Consider the following 26965-nt stretch of genomic DNA (forward strand, 5'->3'; position numbering starts at 1 on the left):
TAAGGGAAAGGAAGATGCATTTGTGATTACCATCATTTATTTGCATATCATCATCACATACATTTGTATATCTTTGTCAGCGGTCTTATTTCACTCGGTACATATTTGCCTAATAATTCATTTTTTGAAACGGGTTTCAATATATCTGCTCATCCTCACAGTCAAATCAATCCCTGGAAAACTCCCTGAATGCTTTGGCTCCTCCAGGGGCTTCCCTCTCGGTTTCCCCCGCACTGACATGTACATGTATGTGTGTCTCTGTGGGATAAGTGATGAGATGTGTGAAATATGGCAAGTGGAGCACTCTATTAGGCAGCCCCCCCTCGCCTCCAGGCTTCCTTCTGCTCCAACATACAGAGAGGCTGAGAGGGAGAGGGAGACGTCACAGTGTGCTGATGTGGTGGAGGGCCTGAGTTAGATGTGTTCAGGGGTTTTAAAACAGGCGAGTCCGAGCCAAACACCCACCACCAAAGAAGAGCAGGAACTCCTGCCTTCAACAACCTCAGCTAGCACTAGCCTTGGGAGGAAGGACAAGTTTCGAACCGGGTGTGTGTGTGTGTGTGTGTGTGTGTGTGTGTGTGTGTGTGTGTGTGTGTGTGTGTGTGTGTGTGTGTGTGTGTGTGTGTGTGTGTGTGTGTGTGTGTGTGTGTGTGTGTGTGTGTGTGTGTGTGTGTGTGTGTGTGTGTGTGTGTACATGTGTGTGTACATGTGTGATCCCTGACAGTGGGAAGCTGCAATGTAATTGCTGACACTGTCCAGAGGATTGAATGTAATGAAGGTAGCTGCTTACAGGCTGCTTCATTAGTACAGCTGGGCCTGGGGCAGTGTGTGTGTGTGTGTGTGTGTGTGTGTGTGTGTGTGTGTGTGTGTGTGTGTGTGTGTGTGTGTGTGTGTGTGTGTGTGTGTGTGTGTGTGTGTGTGTGTGTGTGTGTGTGTGTGTGTGTGTGTGTGTGTGTGTGTGTGTGGGCATGTTTAACTCTGCATCCTGGGAAATAAGGAGAGTCGAATGGTTCACGCAGACACACACATGTATACCCGACCACCCACTCACACATTAACATCACATCAGGAAACATTGGCATCAAATGGAACGCCTCGATCTTACTATAAACCTGACGAGGTCATTTCTTCTGTGTTGTACTTTTGGTAAGGCACTCATGAACTTAGCAATTACGAAAATTGCAACACTTGCTGCAAAATGCCTTTTTATTTATTGTGTGATCACCACATTTGTGCATCAATAATTATAAAACATATAGTTATTAAATGGGCCGTCCTGCGCAGAGTACTTTTTACCTTAAGTATATTTTGATGCTTATACTTGCAACTTTTAACCAAAATGTTTGAGTACCTCCTCCACCTGTGGATGCAACGTTACTACGGTCATCCTTTATCACTTAATCAAATAATATATCTCGTATGTAAAATTGCAATGTGTTGGAGCTGCCAGCATTGAGCAGTAGCAGGAAGTTTCTTTTCCTCAGAGATTCCACAGACGGAGGCACCCTTAGCTTAATGCTGCATAGTTTTGGGTGCTGTAGAGTTCCGCTTTGCTTTGTTCCACTGATTTCACGACGATTGTCGGCACAATGTGCTAAAGCCGCAGCTGTGCTGATCGGGCTTTTGTCTTGGCTTTTTGGAAGCGTGGCTGGCATGAAATGGGATTTGTGGGCAGGGAGCTGGGGCTGGTCATGAGGAGGGCAGCCGGTGGACCAGACGGTGATGAGGCTGCCATCTTCGCCACATGGGAACCCAGTGGAGATGCAGTTTAGATTAACTTTCCACTTAGTGAACAATGTGTCGCTTACAATATGGTCGTGTTTCCTGCTCCAGAAATCGCCTTGACAGCTGCACCTTTGAGACACGCTCAGCCCAATTGGGGTTGTGCATGTGCACTTGCTTTGCCCATCAAATGATTCCCGTGGTCAGCACGACTGTGACCCTTAACTTTGATCAGAATCCTTCCATTGATTTTGAATGGCCATCTGCCAGCCCAACCTTGACCTTTAAGACCGAGTGCAGGCACAGCATGACCCCTGACCTCCATCTCTCCATCCCTCTGCTTCTGTTCTCTCCTCTCTTCCTCCCTTGAGTGAGAGATCACAGAGAAGCAGCGAGAACATTAAGCTTCCTCTATGAAGACCAATCAATACCTGATCTGATTAGGCCTAAGCACATATGTTTCACTTTCACTGCAAACTCTAACAGCCGACAGATAAAGAGCCCCGTTGCTAATGTTAGCCAATACCTCTCCATTTCAGAGCCGGTCTGCTCTCCAACCCATTTATCTTTAGTCCTATGCAGCAAAGTGAAATGAATGAGCCGAGGGTCTTCCATGCAGATTCACCCAGCTTCTCCGAGGATTCAAACTGGAATGAGCAGCTTAGCCGTGGTTGTAGTGGTGCAGCCCTGGGTTTCCCTGCATCAGCAGCTTGGAAGGATGAAGGGGGAGCAGCAGGAGGAGGAGCGGAGGGGGAGAGACGAAGGGATGTGGAGGCAGAAGGGGGAGAGGAGGGAAGCTTCTAACGCGAGGTATCAGAAATGTGCAGCTATATTGATGCCAGTGTAAGCACTTTTCTATTGAAATCAATAGAGCTGCTCTCGAGCTCATTTTGGCTTCTAACAAGAGAATGGTACCTGGCTCACTAATGGAGCAGCCGTAGATAACACTCACAGACGGAGCTGGAGAAAAAAAAGGAAAGAATATGCCTGTTAGGTGTGAATTCATGTATTTATTTGTATTTCTGACAGCTTGTAATGATTTTACCCTTGTTGTCTACAACATATGTTGTTTTCTGAGCTGCAGAATTCTAAAAAGCTGCCAAATGAAAGAGTCTGTTCACACAAATTACACACACACATTATTCTCATACTAACGTCTATTAAGGTGTCTGGCAGTGCAGACACATGTTGAGGTATGTGTCTTTGAGACTTCTGTGTGAACAGAGAGATAGTTTTACTAGTAATCAAATCCATCGTTTACAAATCACTTATCAAATCGCTCCGGTTTCTTTTGCATTATCCAAAAACATTGGGAAACATTTTACCAGCTATTGCTGATTAATGATCGCTATCTCTATGGTTAATATACTCTCTGCCAGCAAGTGTCTGTCCTCAACCAAAGATTATTTAGAGATGGAAGATATATCTTTCTGTAACGGCACTCCATGACCTTCAGTATAAGGTGCGTTTTTGTAGTTTCAAAATGACCAATGATTGTTAATATTTCTCTTGATGAATGATCCTTTCACCTCAAATACATGGGTATCAACATTTTAAGAGTCTGCACCTAATAGTTGAACATGTGGATCTGCATAACCTGAAACAAGTATAAAAAAAGTTGTTAATAGGGTCCACTTTCAAAAGATTTGGTGGTTTCTGCGCTACTGAAATGTGACAGAAGATATTTGAGTTGTATTTACTAACACATTTTGAAAGCTAAATCTAGTTAGAATTGGAGTTGGATTAGGATTTAAAACTGGCTAACCCAATAAAACCCAATCAATTTTCAGTTCCATGTTGGGTGCTTGTTGAATTATAAAGTCTACTTTTAGGTAAGTAGACTTTGCCATACTGTGCAAAGTAGTATGCCATGTATCATGGTTTTCAAAGCGAACTGTATCATATGAATGGCTGCACTGCATATACACCACATGCACTCATGTGTTCAGAACACACACATTAGGTGAGTGTCTATGTGTGTAAACAGCTGTTGGAAATGCCATGGAGAGCTGGCTTGCCCTGGGCCCTCTGCCACTGAAATGTCATGCCACATGTGGAAGAAAAAGCTGCGATACCTCATCCACCCACAGCCACACACACAGGCCGGGCCTACGTGCACACTCCTGCCTGGCTATATGATAATGCCACCGAGCCACAGACACATCCATCACGCCTGTTGTCATTAGAAACAAGGCTCATTATACTCGGGCCCGTGATTTATGATTAATATTCACAAGGGGTGTGGTGGTTCATCAAGCCCCTCCAATCCATTGATTTCATTGAACAAGAAAAACATAGAAGGGGAAGATGGTGGGCTTAGGAGGGTGGGTGGGTGTGTGGGTGTGTGTGTGTGTGTGTGTGTGTGTGTGTGTGTGTGTGGCTTGGGGGTTATGTTGAAGCTGCAGGGGCACTCCAGTCAAGGCATGGGAAATGAGAAAGGCGAAGTAGAAAGTGTGTGTGTGTGGGGGGTGGGTGTAGGGTGCCATATTCAAGGTCGCTGTATTCCCTGATGTTGTAAATTGTCTCTGGAAGTTTTTTTCTGTAGCTTCATTAGTAAGTGTCCTTCCAATATTTATGGCCATGTTAATAAAACATCAATACGAGGGTCCTTTGAGGAGGGCTCCAGTCTCGCGCTTTTTACAAAGAGAGGTTCAGGTGAGTGCGGAGTGTGAGAAGTGACTGAGAGTGGGCTGACTCGGCTGGATCAGGGAAAAACAGATGAATAGTTTTTGGACACACTCTGCCGTTACGTTCATATCTGAGAAGAGGAAAACTACATTTTCTGCTTTGATTGTTGGTGATTGTGGGTATTATTTTGGTTTCTTTTTAAGTATCCTGGTGCCGGGGTATGGTCTTTTGAGCAGGCCTCTGGAGTTTTAGAAGACGTCTTCCAAAGTGTGAGCAATGATTTTAATTTATGATAAATTCATCTGTTGAGTAATTTCTTTATTAACCAATTCATCATCAGTTTATTATATGTCACAAATAGTACCGAGAAATTCCATAGCTTGTCTTGTCCAACCCTCAAACCCAAAGATATTCAATACATGATAATAGGGCATATGTTGGTGGTCTTGCTCAAGAGCCATGGTAAAAAATAAAATGTTTAAATTGTTTTTCTCCACCAATTTGATCAATCCCAGTCTGAGCTGAATTGAGATAAACACAAGTCTTAATAATAGTTGGTAAAACTGCAAAGGCCCGTGTTCAGACACTGTTATCTAGATCCCTCATTGAGATACAGATCAGATGATAATGTGCAAATGAGTTCTTATTGATACCGTCTTTTTTCAAACTGTAACCCCTCACTCTTTACTTTCAAATAATGAATTCCCCGCCACATTGTGCAGGTATTTATATCTGAACAAAAAAGTCTTAGCTGTGTAGTTGTACATCACAGATACTTATTTGACATTTCAGCTCCAGCGTGAGCACACATGCACATTGTGGATGCTGCTATTTTGAGCAGCCCTAACACTTACTCAATCATTGCCCTATTCTTGAACAGCACCTGACTTTGACATCACCAACATCGAGTTTCTTGACACCGTACAGCACTCCCTATTTTCTCTCACTGACACATCTTGACACGCACTTCCCATAATTGAGCACTCCCATTTATGATGTTGCACAGATGGAAAAAAGAAAGGGATTTTGATCGGGGTATGGACAAGTAGGCATTCACCCCTCCATGTTTTTTATGTATTCCCCTGCATGTCTCTTCTTGTATCCTCCCCCTACCAGTCATTTCCCCCTCTTCCCATTTTACTACTCTCTTTTATATCTTGCACTCTTCCTCTGTCCTCCCTCTTTGCTTTCGAAGTATTCCCACCACTGATCCCATCTCCTCATCTCTCTGTTCTCCCTCCTCTCATCCAGTATGAAATGCTCTCTTAATCCTGTCAGGATTAGGCTCCTGCTCACACTCCCTAAACACCACATGTCCATCCTATACCACCTCCCTCCTCCCTCCTCCCTCCTCCCTCCCAACTCTGGGATGGAGCTTTTGTCTCCTCTCTGGGGGGCACAGGTAAAGGGGGAGCCAGTTTTGGGGAGCCAGGGCCACAGCTGTGAAGAACAGAGCTGTCTTTCCCTCTCTGTCTTTCTGTCTTAGCTGCACATCTGCTGCATGGGGGGACTGGGCCATGTAGTGCTGTGATGTTTTGTCCTTGGCTCAGCATGGTTGCCGGATTTTGTCCTGGCTATGTGCTGGAGTAGTTTTGGATTTGAGATGCGGATCGGCCCACTGCTGTACCCACACGGATGAGCCGAGCTCCTTTGGTGTAGTAAGCGATGGTTATTAAGCCGATAGAGTAATTACTAGCTGCAGCATTAGCGTGGGCCCGGTGCGTTTTTTGGTCCCTTTCCCTCTGTAGTGTTCCTCAATGGCTGGCTCAGCAATAGCAGGTGGAGTGTCGCACTCTTTGCATTATGTAACTCCACCCCAATTTAGATCTGACTTCAAATAAATGAAAATCAAGCTGCTGGTTGGCTCCTTTCCCCGCGGATATAAATAGCATTTTCAAATCTTATCTAGAAACAGTGTTGTAGAGGGGAGAGGCTTTGAAATGCAGCCCGACGATTAGGATCCCATTGTTCCGCTCCACACCCCCTCCATTCTCCCGGCTGCTTACAGTAAGCCTGAGGATCTGTGTGCATGTGCCTGAGTATGTCGCCCTGCACATGTGTATGCATTCATCGGCATCACAGGGTGATTGAGATAGGGGCTAATGGTAAGATAGCATGTGCATGTGCGTGGTGTCGTGGGTTTGAGAGTTGGTGTGTGTGTGTGTGTGTGTGTGTGTGTGTGTGTGTGTGTGTGTGTGTGTGTGTGTGTGTGTGTGTGTGTGTGTGTGTGTGTGTGTGTGTGTGTGTGTGTGTGTTGTGTGTGTGTGTGTGTGTGTGTGTGTGTGTGTTGCTGCTGGGTGTGTCTTTGATGATGGATGCTGTGCTTCTGCTGCTTACCCCAATGCTCCTCTCAGAATTAACAAGGTTGCTAAGATACAGTGGGCTTATATTAGATTAGGTTATCTGCTGTTATTGCTGTTACTATATTTTACCCAGCACCGTGAAGCCTTTATTAATTTGGAAATTTACCCTGCCATGGAATGAAGATGCTGGTATGTGTGCACCAGTGCTCCTCTCCTCTGGTTGTTGTACTGAAAGCCCCCTAGTCAAATGTCTACCCCACCCCATTACAATCTGGAGGCGGGTCCACACCTCTATTCATCATTAAGCTCATTTAATCTGAGGCCTGGGGCCCAGTGTTTCCATTTGACACAGAACAAGCCAGTAGAAAAGGAGACAGGATGCAGTGATATCACTTTGGCTGAGGCTCATTGGTGTGCCGAGGTGTTGTCCCTCCCACCAGCAGATGTCAGCCCAATCCAATGTTCGACCTCCATAGTAGCTTCTTCAGGGCTGGAGGGCCATTGGCACTGCTGTCAGTAGATAAAGAACAGGAAACAATACAGATGCCAAGTGGGCTGTTGATGATGAAGGCAATGCTATCCCTTTACTGATGGATTTTGCATAGTTTTGTGTTTACATATGTTCATGAATCTTCGGACAAATCTTTGAGCACTTGTGTCTGGATGAATTTCATTTTAACTGGAAAAGCATGTTGAAGCAAAATCGGACATTGAATTATTCTCTAGAACTTCACATAATATCCCCCAAAAAACAAGACAGTCATGGATTTTTGTATTTCCTTTTAAGGGCAGCAGGGTGTCGTGCCATAATGATGGATAAGCGCTGTCATAATTGGGCTGGAGGCAGACTTTGGCACAAGCAACTCGAGGCGCTCTGTCTTGCACTGTGATTTGTAGCACATGTTGTAAAATTGCTGATCCATGGCAAGATGTCCAAGTCTGTGAGCGTGTGTGAGTGTTCATGCACCTGAAAGAAGTGTAATAGCCTCTCCATGTTTCTTGTGTTTCTTGTGTAGTTTTGTTTTCTTTTGGTGCGTGTGACCTGCTATAAGGGAAACCCCATTAGTGAGGGATCCCAGGGAGATAATGAGTGCTGACTGCTTTATGTCCTGGAAATGATTGAGTAGAACATGAGCCGTTCAGGAATCTTCTCTGCTAGCGGCTAACACACTGACAGATAGCCTGTTTGCTAACTTAGAGTTTCTGTAGGCTATGAGGGAAAGACACCTAGCTTGTATGCTAGCTGCAGTTGACTGTAATGCACAGATGAGGAGCTACTAGCATCAGTGATTGGATGTAAAACAGCTCATGATATTATCTTTAAAAATGTGCTAAATCTTTTTATATTTTGATTTACATCTGTTAGCACACATACATCACTGTTACAATAAATGGTGCATGTATTTCTTTATTTGTAAGCTACAATAGTATAGCAGGTGGTTTCCTCACAAAGGTATCTCCAAAACCAGTTAGTTGATTCACTGTCTTTTCACAACTAGCTTAGTTAGCAATAGGCTACTACACTCACGCCACCTGTTGCTACCCCCACTTTTGTTCATTTCTTTGGTATGTTCAGTATTTTTATGTCTAAAAAAGCTCAAAAGAAATGTCCTGTGTACTATAAATAGTTGCAAAAGAAAAGTGAATTCACATTTCACTTTTTTTATCTGTGTTATAAAACAACACTGGGCTTTATGGTTGTATTTTTTAGACGTGGTAGTCCTTCACTGTTTAACCTAGAGAAGAGCCAGGACGTGAAAGCAGTGCTCCAGAAATACTTTTGCCCTGGATACTTTTCCCACTCCCATATCTTTCCGTAATAAGCATAATTCCCTCTGTGTTTTCTCATTCCCTTCCGCACTTTATTGACATTTTTCCCTCCATGATCAGTTCTGTTTGATCTCTTGATGTTTTCCCCTGTGTCCTGATCTCTCCTGCTCTTCTTTGGCTTAGCGATTAACCCTTTAAGAGTAAACGTAAGTGTTTGGCTGTGCACTTCTAGATCCCATGAGCGAGTAGTGTTGCCCTGTGTAATGCTTCTGAAGCACAGGCCTCCTGCTCTCCTCCCACTGCTGTAGCCCGGGGACATCCAGGCTTTTACACTCACTCACTCATAGATGGAGGCAAATATGGGATGATAGGAGTCGATACAAGCATAGGCACCAGAAAGTAGATATCCGATGAAAAGATGATTAGAATTAGAGGGATGCCAATATAGATAAAAAGGTTCAAGACATACAAATACACCAAATCCCTTTTTCCCAAGTTTTGTTCTTTCGATCTTTTTAAAAATATTAGTTCTACTATTGTATTCTAGACTACTACTATTCTGTTCATTCTTGACCTTGAAAACTGTAGTTTGACCAAAAGAAAAAAACAACTGACTTCTTCCTTTTGCTGCTTTAAACCACACCTTATTATACTGAGCACCCACAAACTAAAGCTAGACTGGAAGATTTTAAATTCTGAAAAAACTCCCAGGAATAACAGTTACAAATACTGTGTGCAGTTTCAAGAGCAGTGTTGGTTGCACTTTATATCAGCAATGTCAGATATGAAAATCAATTGAACTAGCTTGAATGTAAATTGCATTTCCTACATATGAGCATCTACTTGTGCCTGACCCCATAATAACAGTATGACGTTCCGTTATAGAACCAGCCTCGACTCTGACAACTGTCTGTCTGGCTTCTTGCCATCTTCTGGTGGTTACCCAGCCATGTACAAGCATTGACCTTTTAGCCCCTGTGTACTGTATGTACGATGGGGGATAGCGCGCTCTGGGGTGGGATGGGGTCACTGCTTTGGGTATTCACTTTGACCATTAGCTTCGGTTAGAATAGCTGGTTAGGGATCAGGTTTAACTGCTAAATAGTTAGAGGGTTTTAATAGAAGCAATGCTAAGTTGACAGCTGCTGTGAAGATGTGGTCCCTGATTTTTCCCAAAATGCAGGTTTTAGTCCAGACACCGGAGATGATGCAGTGCACGGCCCTGTTTGTGAGCAGGCGCTGAAAGCTGAGCTGCAGATTTACCTGGAGAAAGGTGCATGGGCGGAGCTCTAGAGCTGGGAGGGAACAAGCGTCATAAGTTCTGGCACGCCTTATCCCCTCCCCTCTCACTCCTCTTCCTCCATCCTCCCTCCCGCTTCCCCCTACTCTTCTCCTGTCTTCAGCTCATGCACAGGATCACATTAATATTCCTTTGAAGCCTGTTTCAACTGCAGCCAGATTTCCCTCTCTTCCACTCTCACTCCCTTTCTGCCTTTTTTTGTTTCCCGGTCTTTTCTCCCTCTTGCTTTTTGTTTCTTTTGTTTTGTGGAGGAGATCACTTTCACACAATTCCTACTAGCCAGTGCAGCAGGGAGGGGCAGTTTTATTACCTTCACTCAGGAGTTCCCCTTGTTGCACGCACGCACGCGCACACACACACACACACACACACACACACACACACACACACACACACACTTGCACACATATCGAAGTGTGGTGGGTACCGATGCCTTTGACAGAGCGTGTTGATTGGTTCAGAATGGTTGCTGCCTCTTGTAGGAGAGTGGAACGGCTATTTTTAGATCAAGGGGTAGCTGGGAGAGAAAGACTGAGAGCTGTGTGTGTGTGTGTGTGTGTGTGTGTGTGTGTGTGTGTGTGTGTGTGTGTGTGTGTGTGTGTGTGTGTGTGTGTGTGTGTGTGTGTGTGTGTGTGTGTGTGTGTGTGTGTGTGTGTGTGTGTGTGTGTGTGTGTAAGGAATACTGCAGTCTTGAAGGAAGTTCCCTCTTCACACACACACGCACTCATGCACTTATGCAGCAGTGCCCCTCTAAAGCCAGGGTGGTGTGTATTCCATGTGCTGCTTGCTCCCCTTTTTCTCTCCTCCCTCAATCTTTTTTTCTTGCTACATCTTGCCTCCCCCCCCTCCCTCCCGCAGTCTTTCTGTCCCTCTTGTTTCTCCCTCTCTTTCTGAGCTGGCTCGGTGTGCAAATGTCAGCACTCTCCCATTTGTTTGCCAGAGCCCAGAGCAACGTCCTGCACCCTCTGTTTACCTCCGTCCCCACAGAGCCGCCCCATCACTGCTGCTTTTCTCCTCATCCCCCCCACCCCCTTTAAAGTAATCCGCCCATCTTACACTCTTTTTGTTTCTTTTTCAATCTCCCATTTTCTTCACCACCGCCCCTCAATCTTATCTCTCCATCCTCCAGCTCATTCCTTCCCCCCCTTTGCCATCCCGCTTTCATTTTTTACACCATTCTTGCTTCTCCCATCCACTCCCTCCACCCCTCCTCACGTTCATGGATCATGGCACTTCATTGGACTAACATCATGACATTTCCAGTCTTGCCTACAACTAGCTATCAAGCTATCAAGTTTTTGGGATTAAATCCACTGCACCACCATCGGCCTTCCCCCTTTCCCCCCCCCTCAGTTTGCATCTATTTCAAGACCCGAGCGTGTCCGTTCACGTTTGGCCCCGTTAGATCACAAAACACCTTGTCCCTCTCTTCATCCTGCTCGTCTGTCTCTTCCTGTCTCCTCTTACTTTGAGATTCCCTCCCCACCCACCCCCTACCCCATTTTCATCTCCCCATGTCTCACACTATCTGTCACTCTATTCGTCTGTGATCACCGTGATGACTCATTTCGCTCACACCTGCTCTGCAGGAGAGGGGGTTTTGCAAGGAGAGGTTAGAGATGATGAAGGTGTGGCTTCACATGGACTGATCAAAAAGTCTGCACGTTGAAGGTGATGTCAGTGTTTCACATAGCGGCCTTATTTGGTTTGTCACTGTTGGAGGATAGCGATATAGAGACGAAATTATACCAGGTAACGCCAGACTTTTTTATATACACGAGTGCTACTAACTTAATTGAAAACTGACAAGTGGGACTGCATTGAATACTAGCATCCTATTCTCCCTAATTTACCTTTTTGTCACAGGTGTAAACGTCAATACCAAAATTTGAACTTTTCTTAGATGTGTTTGGATCAAAGTGTCTTGGATGTTGCTCAACATCTGATCAAAGAAAGTTAATTATGGTGTTTCATTTTTCTACTTCAGTTAGAAAGTGACGAAACCGTCAGTTCAGTCTCCCACCAGAAGTAATCACACGATTATTACACAACCATTACACAATTCAGGAAAAGAAAATGGTGTTCCTTATTCTTGAAATGGGGCTAAGAGACCTCTAAAGAGTGTAAAGGATTTTCAGGGGGAAAAAAGCTCCATTTTTTGGATAGCATGATACCTTTTCGCCTTGTAATTAACTAATTTTTATGACGTGACGTAATGATAGCAATTCTTTCTAAAACGCTTCAAGTCAGATGCTTATCAACTGTGTGCTAATTGATATTCTTCTTCTCTCTCTCTCTCTCTCTCTCTCTCTCTCTCTCTCTCTCTCTCTCTCTCTCTCTCTCTCTCTGTCTATCCAGTTAGTGACAGCTGTTTTCGGAACCTTGCAGAGGACCGCAGTGGCGTCAACCTCAAAGATCTCATCCATGATCCCTCCCTGTGAGTATTTTCATGAAGAATTCAATTGAGTTTACGACAGAAAACACCTTCATTTTTCCAAAGTTAAATCCTTCACCGATCCTTAAATCCACCACGCTACAACATATGCACAGGTTCTGTGTGTGTGTGTGTGTGTGTGTGTGTGTGTGTGTGTGTGTGTGTGTGTGTGTGTGTGTGTGTGTGTGTGTGTGTGTGTGTGTGTGTGTGTGTGTGTGTGCGTGTCTAAGCCGTCTTCTCTTTGTGTTACTAAGAAACTAAAAATACCTCTGCAACACAACATGTCGGGGCTCTGTGTCGCCCTATGGAGAGAAACTCCCAGCATGCATGGCAACAACAAAAGAGCTGCAGCACACTTCTGTTTAAAGACGACTCTCAGCAGCTAGAAGAAGTCATTCAAAGAAGCTAAAGGAGATGAAATTAAAGATGTTTCATTAACAGGGATGTGATCAGTGACGAAAGAGCATGTAGAGTGCACAGGAAAGCTATAACCACACAAAAAGTCTACTTGGAATAAATGCATCAGAAACTGTTTTTCAGAAGCTTCAAAAGCTGCACTGTCAGGTTCACTTTATGCTCGTTTTGGCTTTTTATGGTGTAAAAACATGGGTGGTGTTGATTGGGCTTCCTGCTAGTGAAAATGAATGTCATTTTTAATAAATTATTTAATTTAAAACAAAGCAAACACTGAGTGAATGTAATAAAGAAAAGGGCATGCTTTTCACACTTTGGCACTTAGACATTACACCTTTCCAAAACAATGAGCATTAATGGATTGATATATTCTTGACTGATATAAAACACAGCCTCCTCTACATTGGGAAGTGTCTTCTCAGTAACCTGGCTGCAGGGATTTACACTCATTGAGCCAGAAGAGGTTGGGCGGTGAGGGACTGGCTCACAGTCCCATTTCATCCCAAAGATGGGATACAATACGGTTGAGGTCAGGGCAGGTTTTTCCACAATGAAATCTGCTTCTTTGTGGACCTCACTGTTTATTTCAACCACAGCAGCCTGCAGCTGAAAGAGTTAATGTTTAGTGTCAGATTTCATGTCACCAAGAGTTATAGTTGGAGCTTGAGCAATGTCAGCTCCTCTGAACAATAACAGTCTTTCATATCAGCGCACACATCACATGTAGCCTTTCAAAATGCTGCTTTCGCCTGTGACTGAATGACTAGGAACTGTGACCCAAAACATGCAGCCTCAGACACGATTCTATAGACATTGGAGTCATTCCCCATGCGGCCATTGATTTGCTGGAGTTCCTCTGTCACAATATCACACGTCAATATCGCTAGAGTGTCTCCAGTTCCCGCGCTGTGGGACCCTGGTCCGATCCATGCTTGTCATATCCTTTACGGTATGTTTAGTTTCAGGCTGATGCGTAATGCATGTGTCAAGTCTGTGTGACACAAAGAGGCATGTGTGAGGATGTCGTGTGTGTCACGCTAGACAGTGCGCCAGAGAGTGATTAGAGATTTATCACATTCTTATTCATACAGTTTGCAACCTCGGGAAAATTAGAAATAGATTTTGTATTGTAGTGAAGGATTCCTGATTCTGATTCTGATAGTTTTTTTTTGTTTTAAATGATGTATGTGAGCTCTTTGTGGCTGTTTGTTAATGTAACTAAAAGATTATTTCTGGTTAAAGCTGTAAGAACAAAAACAGATGATTCATCTTAAGCATTTTAAGTTGTACGACACTTAAAACACATGTAATTGTGCTTGGAAATTGGCAAACTGCTCTATTCTGGGACAAAGCATTTTATCTCTTTGAGATTATCTATTATGTTCTTTTTGTACAATTAAACCAATAAACTAAACTAAACTTGAGTAAAGTTTGCTTTATTTTGTATAGGAGGACTGTTGGACTCTGATTTCATAGTTCTAGAGAAGTCCCGATGTTATATCAACATATCATACATATATCAATCATCAGTTGCCTGCTAGCTTTTCTAGTTGGAAAGTGTGTTTATGTAATGCTTGTTGGCTAGTTCTCCTCTATGGGAAATGAGTGGACTTCCAGTGATGGTTGGTGATGTTGGAGGCAGAGTTAAGGTCTTTGGCATCAGGGTGATGTGTAACTGAGAGGTGGTTGATCCTGGGTACCACAGGGTGCTGTTTAACATTTAAATTGGACATCCAGGCTGGCACTCAGTGTTACAGCCCCGTCTGCTCTGCTGTGTGGCGCTGATGGGAGCTGAAGGAGACACAGGCTCCTCTGGCCTGAGATCCTCCATGCCATGTTAGTCCACGCCACACCAAGAGTCAGCAGCTCCATCAGGTTGACCAGCCGGAACGCTGTGCCCTCAATGTGCCACAGCTGCTGTGACAGAGACACAGAGACAGGACAGAGCGAGGAATAGAGACTAAGGAGGGAGGGAGGGAGGGAAGGGAGGAAGGAAGGAGGAAGGAAGGAAGGAAGGAAGGAAGGAAGGAAGGAAGGAAGGAAGGAAGGAAGGAGAGGAAGGAAGGGAGGGAGGGAGGGAGGGAGGGAGGGAGGGAGGAAGTTACAGGCAGCAGGATATGTAACATAAACTATAATCACAGCAGCTATAACACACACACACACACACACACACACACACACACACACACACACACACACACACACACACACACACACACACACACACACACATTGGCGTTAGCAATCAATCAGCCTCCCAGGTTGGTATTCAGAGCATCCAGAGGTGTGTCAGGTGCAGAGATAAATGAAATGTATGAGAGTAGCAGAGGGGGGTTAAACAAATGATACCAAAGCTCAAGGACACACAGATGAGGCAGAAGGTTGTGTGTACAGGTGTGAGATTTGCATGTGTCTTTTGAGTGTGAGCGAGTAATTTTGTTTAGATTCACATATTTTGGCATGTCATGTGTGTGTTTGTGTGTTGAAGGCTGAGCATGCCTCCCTCTCAGGGCTGTTGAGCCAACTCTTTGTCTCTGCCCTGCAGCGACTTGTGTTGTAACAATTTTTGTCAATTTTACAAATTGTCACGGCTAAGAATAGCTAGGAGTCAATCCGATGGGTGACAGTGAGGCTCAATTTCACAGTCAGGAGACAGTCAGGGGACAAACACACACACGTTAGAGCATCTGGGTCTCTACACTGCATTGACACAGAAGAGGATTAGGGCCCCGCCGTGTGACATCTTACCAGAAGTGAATTTTTTATTTGAGTTCTGAGATTAAAGTCAGAATCATTTTTTTTCTTCTCAAAATGTTGAATAATTTCTAACTGCTGACCTAAATCTCAAACTCAAAAATGTTACATTTGGCCTGACTCTTCTTCCTTACATGGTCAATTGCGTTTTAAGGGGAATCTTTCGAAACTGGATTAGTAAAGAGCACGAGGTGGACTCGACCCAGGAGAGTCGTGAAATTAATTTCTTAATTTGAATTTACATCCAAAACTTAAATGACGTAATAAGCCAATTATTTTAAGCCAAACCAGGATGTTTTACTTGACTTGGCTAAGTAGTCTTGTTGCATTTTTGTTCAGTATTCTTCAAATAGTTGAATGTAACTACGTTTAAAAACTGCCATCTGACAGAAATAAAAATGTTCTCATAACTTAATACAAATAGGTTGTAGAGGACACAGTGTCATCCAGAGATCTGCACCAACAACACACACATTTGTTGTACTATGTGACTCAGTGTGTGACAGTGAAGTCTGAATGACCCTGAGGCTCTACCTGCAGACCTGCTCAAAGTATAGTTTATATTGCGGGTTATTGATACACACATATGAGCAGTGCTTGTTTTGCCACAGATGTTAACTTTGTTGTTTAAATATATGCAGTCGGGTTGATATGTGGCAGATGGTAAAGAGAAAGAAAATGAAATGGGAGAGGGACTGTCAGCCATGGCAGATCTGAACCAGGATGACATTTATTCTGTAAATAAATACAACGCTTGTGGGGTTGGAGTGGTCTGTGTGTGTGTGTGTGTGTGTGTGTGTTGTTTAGTGGCTGTGAGAGGAACCATGAGAGTGGAACCCCTCGCTGAGCACTCAGAGCTCTCATCACGGTGGGGGCTTGAAGAGGTGGGCTGGTCCGCTCCTCCTCCATCCCTCCATCCTTCCCTCTATCAGCTAACATGTTGAGAGGTGACCCCTTGAGAGCTTTCCTACATATGGACGAACCAACAACTCCGCTGTAATGGGCTCGACTCCTTGCCACTTCGGGGGAGTGTTGAGATGGCCAAGCCTCTCCTCTCCTCCCTGGGCGGAGTGTGTGTAAAGAAGCAAGAGAAAGAAAGAGAGAGTGAGATTGAGTGCCCTGTACAAAGAGCCTGTATTATTAATGAAATCACCCTGGCAGATGGGTCTTATCTTGGAAGTGTCCCACCACCACAGAGATTTGCAGCTGGCTCACATGCATACACACTTTTCCCCTCTCTTGTTAAGTGTGCCCCTGACAATCTATCCCTCCTTTTTCTCACTCTTTTCACTCCGTGCCTCTTCCTCTTTCTCTCTTTATCTTCCTTTCTGTGCTCGTCTTTTATTCATAGAAAGAGTTGGCCGAGGCGTCCAGGCTTTCAGGCCAAAACCACTGCTATGCTCTCCCCCCACCCCCATCTCCCTCCGCCTGCCCCCATGTCTTCCCTCTTCCATTCCTTCCTCTGTCCGCATCAGGATTTGTCCACACCTCGAGCAGAAGCCTTTATTCCAGGCTAAATTCCTCCGGCCTGCAGTTTGAGGAAGAGCCTTATATGTCGTAACCCTCCGTCTTACAAAGGGACAAAGATGGGTGTTAGAGATTCAAATGTTGCAGACCCTTTACCCTCCCTCAATTTAGATCACACCCACCCGAATACAGCCGAGCACTCTATCTGGAAAGGACCAGTCCTGCTCAAACACACATGACTGCACATACACATGCTCAAATATTCACATGAATATCTCAAAGTTCAAGGTGGTGTCTTCAAATCATGTGTCTCAGCTGTGCTGCATACACCCGGGTGCAAATAGCATTCTTTTTCTGTCATTGATTAATCTGCACAATACATTTTATAAATCCCTTGGGGGTCAGAAAATATCCACCTGAATATCTTAAAGTTCAAGGGGATGTCTTCAGATGTCTTGCTTTGTCAATCTAAGGTTGCATTCACACCAGCCTTGTTTAGTACGGATGACCCTGGAGCGTTTAACCCCTTGTTGTGGTGCGTTTGCTTTGGTGTGAACACAGTCTGAGACCTCTGATGTGAACTAAACAACCAGACTCTGGTCCACCTAAAAGAGGTGGTCTAGGACCTCTTGCTAGTGAACTCTGGAGTGGTTCATTGCTGGTGTGAATGCACCAAAACATAGGAAGGTTTCAAGGTTTTATTGGTCATATGCACAGCAGATACAACTTATATGTTAGCAATTAAAATCTTATATCCCATGCTCCTCCAACAACTCAACATACATGGTGCAAATAAGATAAATAAATAAAATAGTGCAAGTGTAGTATTTATGCAACATTTCCTTTCTTTTTTCCCTGCTTAATGTCTGACTAATTGTTGAACAGCATTTCATTCACTTGACTTTTGTTTACAGTTTATAGTCAGTGAAAAATGAAACAATGAAACAAACTTGCACCTGGTGTGCACCAAAGAGGCAGACTATTAGCTGTGAATGCGACATGAAATACTGTATACTCTGTTTAATGTGTTATAACACAGGAAATCTACACATTTGAGAGGCTTTAAACATAATTTTCATACTTTTGACATGATCTCGTAATAGTTGCTGATTATTTTTCTTGCAATTGTCTAATGGATACGTCTATTTGTTCTATTTACATCGACACCTGCACACACATGCCAGATACTGTATGCCTGCATGTACACATATATAAGAGCCCAAATATACACATGTTTGCATCATCACGTACATCCAGAAGATGACGTGCAACAAACGTCCTTTGCTGCAGCGGCGACGTCACACACTGTATGCTTCCACATGCAACAAATACATATTTAATGACAATGTCAAGGATTATAGAGTAAAGTTCAAGAAAACTATTTCCATTGTTGTTCTGACCTATACATATAATGTATATACTGTAAAAGATACATACATAACAACCATAACTAAAAATACAGAAAAATAAAAACATCTACTGTATGTCAACGTGTTCAAATACATCCACAAGCTTACTGTACACACTCACACATATCAACACTCCAGATGTTATACTCTGAATAACACATGACGTGTCTACGAACATGTCTTGTGTTTATTGACAAGAACACACAAATCACATTATGCCTCAAACGTATTTCATGCCGTGCAACACACGAAAAACCGTCCAGTCAACGACATATTGCAGCCTTCGCACAGAAATGGCATCCCCGATAGTGACAAAAGCCACAAAAAAAACTGACATTCACCGGCACACACAAACTCTCACACACTCACGATCAACACAGCAACTCCAGGCTTCAGGCAGGAGGGGTTGCCTAGGAAACGGTGGGAAGGAACCCTAGTTATTTGTGTTGAGCATATTTTCATTTGGGCTGAAACAGAGAGGCATAGAAACCCCAGGAGAGGGAGAGAGGTGATTTGTCCTGACAGCTCCTTTACTCTCCCGAGGTGTAACACAGACACACACAAACACATAAACGGACGAATGCACATGCATGAACACGATCACACACACATACAAAGATCCCCCCCCCCCATGAGCACATCAAGAGAATTAAATCACTCGTGCCATCACAGGAATGTCAGCAGGGGAGTGTGTGTGTAGTGCGTGGGTGCACAAGTTAGTGGAAGTAGCCGTGCATGTGCGGTGTCTCATGAAAAATAACTTCTTAAATGATCCTTCCTGACTCCTCTGCCTTTTTTGTCAGAAGCAGGCAGATTCCCTCTCATGCCTCGTCTCCATGCATGCTGCAGTATTTTGGTGTTGCCTCGCTCATAGCGTGTCTCTCTTGCTGCTCCGCTGCACAGTTTGAAAACCGAGCAGAGCCGATGGATTTGTTGAATGATGTTTCCCAGGGTGCAGCATTTTTCCTCTTTGTAACTCGGGTGTGTGAAGAGCAAGACTCTCCGTGTGGATAATAGCATCTGAAAGGCAGAAAAAGAAGTGGATGCATTAATGTTCATGGGTATTTGTCTGAGGCTTGGTATCATGGCGTTTAAGTGGCTGACGCGGAGGGGAAACATGATGCAGTAGGCTCCCAAAAATAGCGCTCCTCAAAAAAAGGGTTATATAAGGGGTGTCTGTGCAGAGCCTTCACCTTGAGCCTGGGGTTGTTTTTTTGGGCGTCGTACCCGGTGTGGCCACAGGAGGTCGCCATGGATTGCAGTTCAGCGGTCTGTCCTTGTCAGAGCTCCCTCTTCTGTGGGCCGTCCTGTGGAAAAGCCTTTCAGGAGGGGATGTTCAAGGGCATTCTCTCTCTCCTCCATACTTCCTGTTATATTCCTACGTCTCTCTCTTTTTCCTGGCTCACTCGACTGTACTGTCTCTCTTACTCTTCCTGCATCTTTAACATCTCTGTCATCTGTCTTCTCCATCAGTGTATTCTCAGTCCAATGCAGTCTTAAAGGACAGATGTAAGGTTACTTTAAAGTCTTGTTTGCTGTCGACCAGGAAGTGGAAAACACACTTTGGCTCTGTTAGAGAAACCTCACATTTAAAAGCTTCAGAGTTCCAGTCTAGGTCTGAAGAGAGGGGTATTCTCTGCTTTATATCTCTGAAAAATATAAAGTTGAGCCCACAATATCCCAGGCCTGTTCCCTAACCTGCTGATCCAAATGGAAACTCGGTCACCCTGAGTTCAAGCTCTCCACTTCTGCTAAAAGGTTGTTTATTAAAACGCTGACTGACGGTCCGCAGTTCCTTAGCTGACCCTTTTGACCTCCCTGTAGTAAGGTCACAAGATAAAAGTGGATTTTTTTTGCTGATCACTGTTAAGTATCTTGACTGGAATATAATATGTTAATAGTGAAATGGCTTTCTTCCTCTCTCAGGTTGGGGGGTATGATCACGGCCTACAAGATAGTGCCAGATGAGATTGACGAAATCAAGGTATGTTGTCTTTCTGTCTTTCTATCATGTGGTTGATTTTCTAATGATAATTCAACTGTGTGTGTGTGTGTGTGTGTGTGTGTGTGTGTGTGTGTGTGTGTGTGTGTGTGTGTGTGTGTGTGTGTGTGTGTGTGTGTGTGTGTGTGTGTGTGTGTGTGTGTGTGTGTGTGTGTGTGTGAGCAGGAGACTCTGGTGGACTGGTGCGATGAAAAGGAACTTAACCTCATCCTTACCACCGGAGGCACCGGCTTTGCCCCGAGAGACGTCACACCAGAGGTGGGTTAACTTGTTAGTTCTTTGTTCTGTTTCACATTTGTTGATGGTTGAATCTAAAAGAGTGGCCTTGAATGTGTCATATTTCATTCATTGTGAAACTGAAAAAAAAAGAAGAAGATTGAGAGTAGTATTGAAACAAACCCAGAAACATGTTACCTAAGAATCAGGGAGTTCAGATTGCGGTGAAATAGTGACACTGGATTGGTAAGAGGTCACAAGAAGGAACGTCAGTAGAAAGTACAGAAGTATGATGATAGCTTTTACAGGTCTGTGTCCTGGAGGGAAACAGGCTTTGGAAAGGTAGCCCTCTCCTGTCGCTGCCTGTGCTTCATTCAGAGGAACTCGGACAGTTTTTGCTGATTGTGTTGCCGCTCTGATGAACACACAGTGTAATTAGCCCCACAGTCACATGGGAAATAAAGAGGCAGAAGTTAGATCTTTATTGATTCATTGTTTCATGGAAAAGATGTGGGATCATGTAGCAAGCAATTCAGAGATAATGGATAATGGGTGGCAGGTGGCAGTGTGATAGCATAATAAATATATTTTTGTATTGACATGTTTCCAAATGGTGCACAAATTAGTTTTCATACTAAATTCTGAATTACTCCTTCCGACTGTGTTCACTGCTCTACACAACATACATGCTATAGTCATTGTTTCTTTGTCACCAGTTCAGAAATACAAAGTACATTGTAATTGCAGGCTTCACATCAGGTTTAAGTTGCTTTCTTTCCCCTTGTTCTTGTTGGTTGTGTGATTTAATTCCCGACAATGTAAAATAGAAAGTTTAAAAATGTGTGAAGGTTTTAATCTCTACAGTTTACTCCTGTGTACACATGCATCCTCTACGTTTAGTCTTTCTCTTTCTTATCTTTTCCTTACCTTGTTTGGATTAGCACTGCTATACCTCTCTCTTACATGTACTCAGACAACCTCACTCACACACACACAAGCACATAAGCCATTTGGCAGGGGATGAGCTGTGGTTCTCAGCAGTATCATTGGTCCTCGTCAATCATGGCAGACAGCAACCTTCCTGGAAGTGGGAGGACACGTACACACTGTATTCTCTGATAAAAACCTGCTATCTGATTCAACCGTGCATGCTGGAAACCACGGTATCTCTCCGTCTGTCTCTGTGTGTGATAGCCTGCACACCACACACATGACTGTATTGTGTTTTAACTGGAGGCAGGACAGAGGTCACAGATTACATGTCGTGTCTTCACTTTTAATCAAAAGCTTACCTTCTGTTATATACATGTAACTTTAACTGCCATGTTTTTCTATCACACTACATGATACAGCATTTTTCTTTGCACCAATTCACAAAAGCAGCTGTCTGAATGTCCTTATCTGACCTGCGTCCTCCCTATCTACAGTAGCAATCAACATTGATTCAATCTTTCAAATCAATATATATTTGTCTTGGTCAGTCTAAGCAATCTAAGGATTTAATATTGAGCGTTTTACAAGTTGGAATTTCCCAAAATAACCAGTTTTCCATATTATTATTTGCACCACTTACACTTGCTTGAGATATTATGACATACAAAGCAGGAATACATGATTTCAGAGGAGGTGAATTTGTGGGTCATAATCAACTAAAATATAGCTGAGGTCCCTTTTAATTTACATATTAATACAGTACATTTCCTGTTGTTCTGCTATATTTCTGAACTAACAACAACTAGTATTAATAAGTAATAACGTATTCCACTATTCTCCTATCACACATCTTTTTTTTCTCAAAATTGCCTAAAGTCATGCTGATATGCTTCATCTTAAGACCCATGTTTTTAGCTGATAGTTTGGTTTTATTTGACAAAGTTTCTTAGTTGGACATGAGAAAAACTTGCTCAGATTTGAGGGGATCGTGTCTTGATTCAGTCGCCAGCCATCAGATCCTCTTGCCTGTACGTTGACAAGGTACAAGAAGCCTGAACGATGTTTGCCAAAGTTCTACTTCAATATTTAACAGGACTACATTAAAAAGAAACACATTCATTTGGTCAGACCACTGTGAACAACACATACCTTAAAAAATACCTTTATTTTCCCTTCTACACAGGTGTAATACACACACATATTCTCAACCTTTTAATTTAAGGATTTCTTGGGATTGGGATACATTAACTAATATTTCATCACATGCCCTCCTCCCATTTCTTTGACCCCATCATACATATAAGAGTTGTCTCTTCCCTTCAACACACACAGTCTCACTTTTTGTTGAAAGGCATGCCTGTTGAATCAAACCCATCACCCTCTTCTCCCAATCAGTGACTTTGTGTGATGAGGTATACACTCAGCCTCACCCCTCCCTCTCCATCTCCTTTCCTCCTGTTTCCATCTCACCTCACCTCTGTCCCTCCCACACTCTTTTCCTTCTCCTCATGTCTCTCCCCTCCCTCCCATCTCTCTCCTCTCCTGAGTCCAAGCCCACGATGCTCATCAGTGGCTCCTCATCTCTTTGAAGTCTTTTTCTCACCCCCCTCTCGGCGCTAATGGTACGTTTGAAGTGTCACTCAACTCAAGGGCACCCAACACACACAGCTGGAGAAGAAGGCACTATCTACTCCGCCATCTATCTGTCAAGAACACGCCGCTTCAACTGCAGTCCCACGACTGTATAAACACTAAGAAGTGCATCTGTTGCACATATCTGCAAAGATGAATACACCCCTGGAAATCAGATGCATCCTTATAGATATAGACTGACTGAGAAAGACATATTCCTGTATGGATTTCAAAGATTTAATCAATCGTGTTCGCTAATAGGGATGTACACTGGGAGGAGGCAGGTCAGATAAGGATTTTTCAGCTTTCTGACAATTGAGAGATGGATTGTGCAAGAGGGATTGTAAATCAATATGTGAAGGGCAGTCCAGATGTTTTCAGTCAAGGCAGGCATCTAGGAGGCTGGTATAACAGTGATGTTAACAAATGTTCTTTTGTCATGTGATAGAAAGGCCAATGAAGGGGAAATCAGTATCTGGGTCCTTCAAAAAATCTGTGTCTCTTTTATTTAAATTCCTATTTATTGCATAAAATGTGAAATGTATTTTTTCCTAGTTATCACTCTTGCTGCTTGACCCTCCAGAAGATCAATGCCCTTTTTTTACATTGACATATTGTGTATACAGTATATGTGTATCAGAAATAGTGATGTTCTAACACTTTTTTCCATTTCAGTCTCGGAAAGTCAGTCTCTTTTATTTGATCACTTAAATTGAAAGTCTAAACTTGATTCAAATATGACAAATCAAGAATACCTAATTGAACTTTTTCATGTGGTCCATCTGCTCAATATCCAAAGTGTACTGTAAAGGGAATTTACAATTGAATCAAAGCCTGTTTATTAATTCGCTCTATTAGATTGAGTTATGCCACAGGTAGCATGTTACCTACCGTATGACGAATAAAACTAACCTCAGCAGAAGGCAATCGAATCAATTGTTTTATAATTACTCACGATGGACACATGTTTAGTGAGAGTATTATCTGTAAACTGAACATATAACTTTCCACTGTACATTCATATTTCATTCAATATGCCAGTCTATGCACACTTAATGTAAATAATATCCTACTTATATTTGGTTAGCTGTAAATTGGCTCTTCCATAGTGATTATTTGTCAGATATTTTACAGATTTTTATCTTCACGGTCAACTTGTATAATTTGCAGTCTTTAGTTTTGTTTTATTTTCTATTTTGAGATGTTTCTCTGTGAAAATTGTTTATTTTCTACTCTTTTTGATTTCTAATTATGCGCAATACCTTGTTTTTTTACGCTGCTGTAATGAAAACCTGTCCAAATTTGGGATCAATAAAGTATATCTTGTCTTATCTCACTAATGACCCTCCTCTTCATCTCTCTTCTCTCCAGGCCACTAAGGAGGTGATAGAGCGCGAGGCTCCAGGGATGTCTCTGGCCATGCTGATGGGATCCCTCAACGTCACACCACTAGGCATGCTTTCCAGGTCAGACACTCTCTCACACCTTTAATTTTCATTTATGTTTTTCTTAATTCCGTATGTAAAGAGGCAGCCTTGTTGAGATCTACATTGTATTTATCAAGAGAGTCACAAGATGAATTGTCCTGTGACCTGACTTTATAATTACTGTTCTACTATAGCAGTTATTCCAGTAGAGCCTTAAAGTATAGATAAATAATGCACAGTGCGACTCCCTCCATCTTTTCATGTAAGACAAAACGGAGAGAGAGTTCATTTATCGCCTGTGATGAAGTGCAGAACACGCTGATACACTGAATGGAGGCTTTAGGGTGGAGAGAGAAGCATATATCAGCATAATCAAGCAGAGTCGTGGCACTTTTCTTCCTCTGTATTTCTATAAACTTTTCCCTTTGTTTGTGCGTTGCAGACCTGTGTGTGGTATCCGAGGGAAGACGCTCATCATTAACTTACCAGGAAGCAAGAAAGGCTCCCAGGTAGGAAACGCTGCAACGAGATGGATCACCTCTATCCTGGGTTAGCTGTGTTAAGGCAAACGGATAAAAGTAACACGCTGACAGATCAAGTGCTGATCTTGATTAAGCGATTCATATAAATACCCATTTAAGTTGGGGAGTTAATGGGGTCCCAAATATCTGGCCCCATGTCAAAGTCTCCTTGAGCAAGTCGCCATCAGTGAGTGATTGAGAGGGAGATTGTAAGGCGCTCTGGATAAGTGCCAAATGCAGTTCCATATAGAAAGTGTCCATAAAACTTTCCTTTTGGGACAATTTCCAACCAAACTGCAAAAGGTCACTCAGTAGAGGACAGATCAAGTGCCAGGTGTCTTTCCTGCTCCTGTGCCAAACAGAGAAGACTTGAATCCCACTCTATTGTCCCTCTTGGCTCCATCGCTGTCAAGAGTGAGGCACAGAAAACAAAAGCATGGACATGTATCTCATATCATCCCTTACTTTATTCCATAATAACACATTCAATAGGAAATTGATATTCCGATTCTCCGGTTCAAAATATGATCAGAGTGGCACATATGGTTGTCAGTTTTTGATCCACAACAAAAGCCAAAATGTGGCCTGCAACAGGTGTAGCTAAGGCTTATTTTAAGCTAAGCTGATTGCTGGAAATTCATTTAGCTATCGAAGTAGTGGTTGACTTTTCGTTGACTTCTCATTACAAAATACCATTTTCAAGATAAATAAAGTAAAAGGTCGAGGGATACATAGCAACCAGGGACTCTGCTGTCGTTAGCTTAGCACTATGACAATAACACGAGTCTTTATGCAAAGGTCAACTTTGCTTTAGGCTCTCACCTGCACATTGTTTGTGCTGTGTAACTAAATCTCCATGCAGTCATTATAGGCAATCGTATTTGTAAGCAGCATGTGTACAGAATGTGTGTATGGATTTGAGGTGTGTGACTCTGGGTGTGCATTCATTTGAATGGTAAATCAATGATGTCTGTGCATGCAGCATAGATCTGTGTGAGTGCTCTTTGCCTTTGTTGTTTCCTGGTACACTTGTATATCTGTCTGTTTTCATGTATTTCAGTACAAAGGCTATAGATGCAGAGTGCATGGGTGTGAGCATGTTTGTGTATGGTAATGCAAACCCGTGTGTGTGTGTGTGTGTGTGTGTGTGTGTGTCTCCACCCACTGCTGTCTCCGTGTCCCCGTCCATCTGTCTCCCCCTCTGCCGCGCTGACCTGCACATCTGTCTCTGTCTCGTTACGCGCTCGCTTCTCGTGATCGATTTTAGTATTTCTGTTTAATCAATTACGCCACCTCTCCCCCATCTGCTGCCATATTAGTGTCTCCCTCATCAACCCCCAGTTAAAGTTAACGGCACAAGCCTCCCATTGCAGGCTTTTATTACGATGACCTCCTGTCATAAAGATAGCAGTGGAGTCCAGCTGAGCCAGCCGACCTTACTGTATGTCAGAGTGTGCTGGGCTTCTTTTAGCTTCATGTTATGTCTCTTTGGAAACATTCACACGGGATGTACAACACACTATATCTTTATAGCATTTGCTGCCATGAAAGTATTCAGTTCAATTACAAATGTGTATATGTTTGCAATTTAACATAATCCGTTTTGTTATGAGATTTAAGTTTGTATAAATGAAGCAGGTGAGGATGTGGTCTGAAAATGGACCTTACCTGAAGCAGCAATGGGACAGAAAAACATAGCCAAACTCTGTAAATTCTTGATCCTACATTTCCCATAATGCAACTCAATGTTGTATTATGTTAAGCTCTCCCTGCGTATCTTTCAAACTCCACGCCCCGACATCCTAACACAGACGTTCTAGATGTCAAACTACATGCACAATCTGAAATAACCCTGAGGACTTTGAAGTTATTTTCACAGGCATTAAAACTTTCCTTAAGAATTCTTATATACTTAATAAAACAGTGTACACCTCTTTTCATTGGCTGATTCCTCTCTCAGGTACAGTAGATGGAGTCCATCTTTAATTCAACTTAAATTTAGCATAAATATAAAAAATAGCAAAGATATTTGT

At 43.1% G+C, this 26965-nt stretch overlaps 1 protein-coding gene across 3 annotated transcripts in view; it reads left to right on the forward strand.

Annotated features, from left to right (window-relative positions):
* Positions 1-26965, forward strand: part of gphnb (gephyrin b) — a 79523-nt gene that overhangs the window by 11687 nt on the left and 40871 nt on the right. For all 3 annotated transcript variants that reach the window (XM_063902795.1, XM_063902796.1, XM_063902797.1), the window contains exons 2-6: positions 12082-12160; positions 20128-20185; positions 20369-20461; positions 24356-24450; positions 24854-24920. In XM_063902795.1, coding sequence (XP_063758865.1) covers positions 12082-12160; positions 20128-20185; positions 20369-20461; positions 24356-24450; positions 24854-24920 — 392 coding nt within the window. The remainder of the gene's footprint in view (positions 1-12081; positions 12161-20127; positions 20186-20368; positions 20462-24355; positions 24451-24853; positions 24921-26965) is intronic.

This window comes from Eleginops maclovinus, chromosome 15 (genome assembly GCF_036324505.1).
Source record: "Eleginops maclovinus isolate JMC-PN-2008 ecotype Puerto Natales chromosome 15, JC_Emac_rtc_rv5, whole genome shotgun sequence".
Lineage (NCBI taxonomy): Eukaryota > Metazoa > Chordata > Actinopteri > Perciformes > Eleginopidae > Eleginops > Eleginops maclovinus.